Source organism: Strix uralensis, chromosome 17 (genome assembly GCF_047716275.1).
Source record: "Strix uralensis isolate ZFMK-TIS-50842 chromosome 17, bStrUra1, whole genome shotgun sequence".
Lineage (NCBI taxonomy): Eukaryota > Metazoa > Chordata > Aves > Strigiformes > Strigidae > Strix > Strix uralensis.
Genome location: NC_133988.1, coordinates 17,938,437 through 17,947,564, shown reverse-complemented (window position 1 = coordinate 17,947,564; position 9,128 = coordinate 17,938,437). Strand labels below are relative to the sequence as shown.

Below are 9,128 nucleotides of genomic sequence, written 5' to 3'. Positions count from 1 at the left end.
GCGCCGAGCGGCCGGAGCGGGATCGGCCCGGCGGGGGGCGGCGGCCCCTGAGGAGGAGGAGCCGGAGCGCGATGGAGCAACAGGCGCCGCCGCCCGCCCCGCCGGGGGCCGCGGCGGGGGGCCGGGCTCGGCGGCGGCGGGAGCGGGACGCGGAGCCTCCCCGGGTGAGTTGACGCCGGGCTGGGCGGGCGGGAGGGCGGCGGGAGCGGCCCCGCGGCCCGGCCGGGGAGGCGGGAAGGAGCCGCCGGGCCGCCCGGGCCGGGCGCGGTCCCAGCGCGCGGGGAAGTTGCGGGGCGCGGGCGGGCCGCTGTCCCAGCCCGGAGCGGGGGCCCGCGGGGCGGGCGCAGGCCCCGCGGCGGGCCGGAGCGCGGCCGGCGGCGGGGCGAGGGGCAGGGCGGCGGCGGGGCGGCTCCCCCGGCGGGGCTGCGGGACCGCCAGGCCTCGGGGACAGCCGCGGTCGCGGGGCCGAGCGCTCGGCTCCCCTCGCCCCGGACGGGGCTGCGAGCGGCGCCGCCTCCCCGGGCGCCTCGGCCGGGCCGGGCCGCCGGCGGCGGGCGGGAGTGCGGCGGCCGTCGGTGCTGCGCGGGGGGCGGCGGCGGGCGGGCGCCGAGGCGTGCGCGGCCGCGGAGTGCAGCGCCGGGACCCGACGGCGCCTCGGACCGCGATTTCCACGGACGCGAGTTAGCCGGCGGCTCGCTGGGTGGAGGGAGGGCGCGGGTGGCGGCGTGTAAATCGTGCTCGCCCTGCGCTCCCGGGTGAGCAAAAGCCGACCTGGTCTTGTTCAAGTCTGGAAACTCTTTTGGTACGTGTGTCAGATGCCCCTGGTCGCACTGCAGGGGTTATGGCCCTGTTGGAACGAGTGGTACAGACACACGCTCTGAAGCAGACTGTACCTCAGCAGGGCTTGCCGGGTGTTGAAAAAGTTGTTGGTAACCAATTATAAGAACGTCGTTACTGACAGAATTTGGAATCTGGAGACCGGATTTAATCAGTGCATCTTGGACAACAGCAAACGTCATCAGTGCGGTTCAGTTCGTTCGCGGACTGGCGATGGAGGATAGGATGTATTACCCCTGTCAGCAGCCCGTGCTCCTACGGTTTGGTGTTGCAGCCGCAGGGGTGTCCCTGGTCGACCCCAATAAATGGAGAGTTGAAATGGCTGGGGCCCTATGCCTCCTTGTCTTTCCTCCTCTTTCCTTGGAGCTGTTCGTGTTTAATTTTGGATGTCTTTCATTTTTCTTGGAGGTTTGCACAGTCTTAGGCACTGTCATCCCTCTTGTTCTTTCTTCTGGTATTGAACAAGAGCTCTTCAGGTGCTCATGAAACCCTCCACAGGTTCTTTGAAAAGAGTTTTTTGATAAACGGATGAGTGGGTATGCCTTGAATATTTAAAGACTTTTGTTGGTTGTAGGGTTGGAAATCTTCCCTTTTTCTGGGAGGGTGGGGGGGGGGCAGGGGCTGTGTCTGATCTAAACACACAGTCATGTGTCTTTTGAAGTCCTAGGTCATACTGGTGTATAAGACTACTGATTATTATTAGTGACAATGTCATTAATGATTATTATTACTCATATGCTGTACTATCCAAATCTTAGTTTTCAAGAGGTGAAATCCACTGCTGCAACAGCATCAGTCTGTGTGTACGTTCCTGCTGATTACTGATCAAGTCTTGTTTTCTGTCTTCTTCACTGTTTCCCATTATTCTCCTCCTGACTGAGGTCAAACACCTCTTCCTTGGCCGTTGCATATCCTTTCTCCTTGCCTGGGTACCAGTTACTCCCATTCCTACTGGGCAGGTCACTTGAGATGGGAATGCTGTAACGAGAGGTTGCAGGTGAAGTACTTACCTGCGGTGTATCGAGGAACACTGTGATTGCCGCCGCGCGCTCCCAGAGGGCACACATCCCTTCGGAGTAGACAGCGGTTGTGCTATAGCAGTTGAGTGCTTTGTTGCAGACAACAAAATCCAGGGAGCACGTACACCTGCTGCCCTGACAGGTCTTCCTCAAGTGACTTCCCTGTTCAGAGCTGGCTTCCACTGTATCACTAGTTTGTCAGTCTGTGTCTGTCTGCCTGTGGCTAACTGACGGTTTGGAGAAAAAGGTCAGATTCCTCACTAATAATTTAGAATTTAGTTATTGTTCATAGTAGCTAAAGTCAAGATTTTGTGCTCCCTTTAGCTTATACTAGATCTTTTTTTTATGTTAGTGATAGATCTGTTGGATGGCAGTGGGAGCAAATGACTCTTTAGACTTAGGAGGTCAGCTTTTATTTCTTTTCTGTGTCTGTGTCATGCTGACTATCTCTTAGTGAGAAAATGAACTCCTTTCTGCTTTAATTTCTCATTCTTCATCTCAATTTTTGTATTACTTTCTACTTCTGTACCGTGTTTTCACTCTGTTTCTCCCATTCTTTAAGAATTTTGACTCTTTCATATTCTTCCTCTGAAATGATTGACAGTAACATACTGTATGTCAATGCTGAGGGACTGCTCCTCAGCTATAAGGGCACTCTAATGGGATTAGCAAGGACCTGGAAAACTTGAACTTTTAAGTTTGCTTTAGGCTTTCAGCAAGCTCAGACACAAACTTGAATTTGCATTCATTAATTTGCTTTTGAAGGTTATCTCTGAGACCAGTGAAGCTAGATTTTTGTTTTTCTGAGAAAAGGGAAAAGCTAAGTGTCCCCCATTCAGCCTGAGTCTGTTTTGCAGGCCACATAAATGCATTGTGCAAGGTATACATGGCCTGTACGTTTGGCATCGTGGTGCTAAAGTTTTGGTAAGTGTGTGCTGACTTCCAGCTGCTCTTACAGTGGAAGCATTCTGAATACACAAAAGTAAATAATCTATTTTTATATATATTAAAATTATATTATACAATATATATTACATACACTCTTTCTAACTTCCAACTAGCCGACTGTCAGTGCTGTATGAGGTTGGGTCTGGTTTAGGCATCTGTAACGTGTCTGTTACTGTGGGTCCTAGTCATCTATGGTATAGACATAACTTTTAGGCAGAATTTTGTCTCTGTTTAAAAATTAAAATCTTAAGAACTGAGGGGTATACTGTGTTTGCTTTAATTCGCTGTTAAATTATGATGAAAGCACTGCTCTTTATTTCAGAGTGAGTTTTTTTAAATTTAAATATTCTTTACAGTATTTGAGAATTCAGAATTTACTGAACATTCAAGATGTATGTGTAATTTCAATTTCATGTTCAATAGACTTTGAATTTCTTTCATGTTTTTAATTATTCTTTTTAATCCATTATTACTATTGTAATTTGTAACACCTGGGATAATTCTGCATTTTAACTATACTGCATGTGTAAGGTTACTTCAGTTGGTTTTCTTTTATCTTCTGCCTGTTTGATGCCCCTCTGTTTCTGGGAAATAGTGAATAATTGTTCTCTTTACCTTCCTTGTGCTTTTCTCAATTTTTATAGACCTTTGATTTACTCCCTTTAATTATTTTCCAACTTTCAGAGTCTATCTTAGTCTCTCTTTGGATATGGAGATTGATCCATATCTGGTTATCTGTTACCCATCTCTTACCTTTTCTACTTACGTATCTTTATGTGCTTGTGTGGCAGTAGTGGGAACAAAACTGAATGTGAAATGCACTTCCTATTGTAGGTTTTTAGAATGGCATAATTGTTTCCTGTTCCTTCTTTCCCAAAGATTCTAATTCTTTTACTTGTCTCTTTGACTGTTGATGAGTACAGAGACAGTGTTTCCAGGAGAATTTCTGCAAGGGCTCTAAAATGTCTTTTGTGAGGGGTAAGGGTCTGTTTGGGGCCAGTTATTGTGATAACAACTAAGGATTTTTTTTTTCCCCCATCACTTTGCATTTACTGACATTGAGTGTCATCTGCTATTTATTTCCCAGAATATACCGAATATTCTCCTGTGCTCTGGGCAGTGAGTTTTACGTTTGGCTACCCCTTTGCTTCACTGGTGTACAGTTTCAGTAGCTCATCTGCGTCCTGCACAAAGCAGTTTGGGTTAGATCTCTGAGAAGCCCAGAAAGTTGTATGCACAGTCAGAAAATGAGAAAGACAAATGTGTTGCCAGTGTCTTGAATTCATTAGGCAAATTTGCCCAGAAATTTGTGAGTGACGCCCACACTCCTGCAGCGCCCTGCCTTCTCTCTTGCTAATGTTCTTGCCAGCGGAACTTTGTGTACTTGCCTGTGAGCAAGAAACACGAGCAGACACCTGAGAGAGAGGCTGCAGAATATCACTTTAGTTTAGATAAATTGTCTCCAGCTATTTGGTGGTTAATCCTTTAGAATGAGGTAAAACCCGTCCTTTAGTGCCTGACCAGTTGTGTGCTGGGGAAAATCCCTCTTAATAAGCCCTACAAGTAACTGAAGCTCTGAAACATTAACCTGCTTCCAGTTTTCTCAGAAGTTCACAAAGAAGGATTTAATTCTATATAATCAACAGTATATATACTGGAAGATAAAATAACCCTGTGTTGACAGACTGCTCACCTTATAAAAGGACCATAGTTTTCATTATCTTTAGTACGGAGTGGTCCGGAAGCATCGAGGACTGCATGGACTCAGTTGCCCGAGTGAGGAGTCACCAAGTCTCAGTGAGCTCCAGTTTGATTTGAGATGCAGTGTAGCCAATAATAATCAGAAAATCGGGAGAGGGAGAGCAACAATAACATAGGCTGACTTAGGCATGGCTGAAGAGCTGCTATAAAAAGTTACATGTAGAAAGATTTTCCTGGTGTCTTTTGGCTGTCTCCTTATTCATCATAAGTTGGTGTGACACCATGACTTGAGATGCTGCTTAAGGAAGGACTGAGAAGAGCCTTGAGGTCACCAATTTGAGGAAAGTGGGAATAAAGAATTTGGAATAACTTGATGCGTATTGCTCATAGCTTTTCAGTTATTGTAAATATTGCGTTTGGCACTAGATAAATGAAAATACTGCATTATACATGATCCAAAAAGTATTTTGCAGAGTGTTTGCAGTAAAATCAGGTTAGTTTCTCAATAGTATTTAAAAATAGCATCTGCACAACTTAGTTCTTTCTTGGTTTTGAAGTATTTACTTGAAAATAGAATTTTGTTTTTTAACTGAAGTGTTTTGCAAAAGTGTGAGGGCATATTTGGTCTGCATAACCTTCACTTTTTAAAATTAGGTATGAACCAAAAAGTACTGTTTAAATTTAGCTATGGATTGCATAGTTGTTGTTACAATTTTTAGCAACATGTAGCACAACTCAAATTAGAGTGGATCTAACTGATGTTACAATTGCAGATCTCTCCAAGTTCAGTATTGGAAGCTCGGAGTTGCTTCTCATTTTTAGAAAAGACATCTTTTTCTTTAGGAAATTTTGTATAAGCTCCAGTTAAAAAAAGATCAGTTTCCTTCCTATTGATAAGTTCGTATGTAAAATAGTTTTGTCTTTAATTGCAATGAAAAACCAAAGTAGTAAAATATTGGCAGAACAATATGCTCCAGAAGCCTAGACATATATTCCAGTAGGAGATTTACTAAAATGTGGTTGTTCTTTTAATAGAATAGAGCTGTCAGTTAGGTTTTATGTTCAAAGTATTTATTCCTTTTGATTTATTTATGCCTTTAGATAAGTTACAGCTTTTTTATGGTCTAAAAATAGATTTCCATGAATATCTAAAAATCCCTGCTAGAATTTTTTTTTTTTTAAATGTGGAAGTTTGACTTAGATTTTCCCAAAGTAATAGATAAAATAAATCTTGGTGTTGGTTTTTTTTCCCTGTAATGCAGATTTACCAGAGGAAATTAAAACCCTGTCTGTCAGAAGAATATTTACTGACACTTGCAAGAGTACTTCAGACTAAAGCAGATATCAGGTTAGATACCCTGATAATTAACACAGAATAAATGCTGGACTTTAAAAAACGCAGGACACTGAAAATGACAGAAGCATCAGAAGTTTGTCAGATTTCCTTCATCTTGCTTCAGCTTTAGCAGTCTGCCTGTTGGGTGGTGGTGGTTTTGTTTCCATCGAGGCAGCGGAACCACACAGGCATGTTGGAGCCAGCAGCCCCGGAGCGGGTGTGTGTAACCGCCCCTCGTAGCGCTTCCCTCGTTGCCTACAGGTTTAAGGGGGGAACAGTCAGAGTCAGAGTCCAGTTTACTGATGTCCCATTCATGGGGTGTATATATTATGTTGCTGAGATTTAAGGAAGTGTTTCTTGTATCCGTGGAGATGTACTCCCAGTAATATTTCATGACAATTTGTGGAGACAAAACCCAGCTTAGAAAAATCTAGGAGCCTGGATAGCTGTTGTGCACATCCTATGGTGGTTTAAACTTTCAGTTTCAGTGGCCTTTAATTTCTTTCCACACTATTTCTGTTAAAATTCTGTTCTGATTGGGCGAAGGTTGCATGTGGCTTGGCAAGGTTTCATGTCTGTGCAGAAGCGTAGTACAGATGAGCTGAAGTGCTAGCTGCTAGGATCATGGAGGTTATGGGGAGAAACTTCATATTCTTTATCTGTTCTTGGACTCTTGTTGAAGACAACTTCTATTACAGACAAACAATAATACCCCAGAATATGGCGTGAAAAAAACGTAAAGCCATTTTGCAGATTAAAATACAAGATGTCGTATAGATGTTTTCATAGAAAGGGAAGTTCAGTTACAGATTTAAGCTGATTTTGGAAACCTGTATTTAGAATAAGTAATTGTCACTTTGTTTCACAATCCGTTTGGAATGCAAATTTTTCTGCTTGCCTCTTTGTTTTTATTTTTTCCTCTTTCTGATGCTTCATTGATTATCTTGAGCTATTTAGATAGTTTAAAATATAAAAATACTAATACAACCCTTAAAGTATTTTTTGGAAAGTTATAAAGGATTTTTTTTTAAAAGGTGTCTTAATTATGAACCTGCCACCCAAGACATCATCTATATAAGGCATATTTATTTGAATCATGTATCATTAAGTAAGATGGATTACATACAAACAAGCTCTGAGGTGTAGGATTTGTTGTTCTTTGATCAAGCATTCCCTTCATGCTGTTCTACCACATTGTTTTCCCTTGTCCTCTTGTCTTGGAGCAGAATTTGGATTTGCTGTTACCTCTTCTCACTCATCGTATTGGAACTCGATGGGAATCTACTCCCTACCGTTTTCTGGATAGCAATGTGCTGTTCAGACAGTCAGATCTTTCAGCGTGTATGGGCTCTTACTCTTTTTATTTGCTAAATGTTCTGTCTCTATAGAGGACTAAGTTTAGCAAACTTGATCTTGGAAGATAAACATTCTTGTAATGTAGGTTTTTCTGTGTGTTCAACTTACTGTTTGCTTTGGGGGGTTGGGAGTTCATTTGTTCTGGAGAAGAAAAAGACTAAAGAAAATTGTGTATGTTTTTAACACTCACCTTGAATGATCAGTAAGGTTGAATCTTGAGCACCTTCTGCAAGAGGAGGAGGCTTTTTCACCAACAAAGAGAATTAATTGCTGAGTCTAATCTGAAGCAGGTATTGTGGGAGCATCTGTCTAATGTGACCTTTGTAGTAGGAGCTGGTTTCAGGTGCCCTGTGCTGGTTTGGAGAACTGATGCAGAGAAGCTTGTGTCATCTTTTTTGGAAATACATGACCTCCTACCTTAAATTGTCTCTGCTAGATCCTATTCTGCGCTTCATTAGAACCTTTTTTGTTCCACTGCACTAAGGAACTTCTGCTTCTTCTTTAGCATTGGTTTAGTATGTACAGTACCTTCTGTAACAAAGAGTTGGGCAGCCTAAATATGTGCATTGCCATCACCTTCTACCATATTAGTAGGAGAAGAGCAGTCGTGACTGGAAGGCGGGGCTGGCTTTTTAATGAGTACTTTTGTGTGTGGGTACCATCATAATAATCTTTTTTTATTTGTGGTTTGAGTGCCAGAGTGACTCAGTTTTGTTCTGTGGTTCTTTCTTTCACCTAATGATGTTTTACTGCCGTATGCAGTTCTCATGATAGCAGGAATTAAATAATAACATATTCCAGAAATTACCATCATAGTTTCCTTTAAAACAGTTTCCTTTTTTTTCATGAGATTATTTAGCTTCACAGGATATTAGAGGCAGAAACCACTTTACTTGGAGTGAGAGGATGTCTCCTCATGGATTCTTCTCCTCGTTGCAGAGTCACAGTATGACTCTGGGAAGATCATTAACAGCTTTGTGTTTTCATTTGTTCACGCATAACAAACGGACAGAAAAGACAGCTATTGTTCGACTTGTGCATTCTTTACTCTCGCCAGTGCTCCCTGAGACTCTGCCTGATGAGACCTGCCCTCGCAGAGGCCTCTCTACCTAGTAACTCTCTGAAGGCAGCTTCCAGGCCAACAGCTCCTGTGGCTGCAGCAGTGTCGGTCGCTGTGGTCCGGTGGAGGCCAGGGGAAGGAAGGGTGCTGCCCGCCGTCCGTGGCACTGAGCCCCAGCTGGGCTCTTCAATGTGGCGCTGGTTGAGCTTTCCCTGCGGGATGAGTCTCCAGCTGGAGGCAGCTATACCCATAGCTGTGAAGGAATCTATTTTTTGAAGTATTTATCTTCTAAATAACATCAGTTCATGACTAGTTCTGGTACTCCTGCGTCTGGAAGCTGCAGTCATTTGCTCTGAATATGATAAAAGAAACCACACAACACTTGATATTTTTTGTTGTCCCTGATGCGGGCCAATCACCGGGAAATACAATGAGAGAGAGACAGATGCCACCTTTAAAAACACATCTGAGAAGCAGCAGTAGTTTATTTGATACGTTGTACCCTTAAACTTGGCATTGGTTAACAAAAGAACTGATGTTGTAGGAACATGATCGGTGTTTAAACTAGAGATCACCTTAGCTGAATGTGTTGTGTACTGTTACTGGTAGGCTGAGCTCAGTGGTTCAAAACAGTAAGCTTTGGAAGCAAAATTGTTTCCTTGGCAGTCTGCTCTAGACACTGTAAGAAAGGAGGAACCTGAAGAAAATATTTGGGCTTTCTGCTGAGAGATTCATGCTTTCTAATTTGGTGATGTTTGTGACTAACTGATCTGATTAATTTATTCCAGTTTGTGCCCTGCCTATTTAACTCTTAATGTTGATGGGAATTGGATGTATTTAACACATCACAATGAATTAAGTCACTTGGTGG

At 43.6% G+C, this 9,128-nt stretch overlaps 1 protein-coding gene across 2 annotated transcripts in view; it reads left to right on the top strand.

The window, feature by feature from the left end:
* Positions 1 to 32: 32 nt before the first annotated feature.
* TTC28 (tetratricopeptide repeat domain 28) overlaps positions 33 to 9,128 on the top strand; it is a 189,264-nt gene continuing 180,168 nt past the window's right edge. For both annotated transcript variants that reach the window (XM_074886761.1, XM_074886760.1), the window contains exon 1: positions 33 to 164. In XM_074886761.1, coding sequence (XP_074742862.1) covers positions 72 to 164 — 93 coding nt within the window. In that variant the 5' untranslated portion in view covers positions 33 to 71. The remainder of the gene's footprint in view (positions 165 to 9,128) is intronic.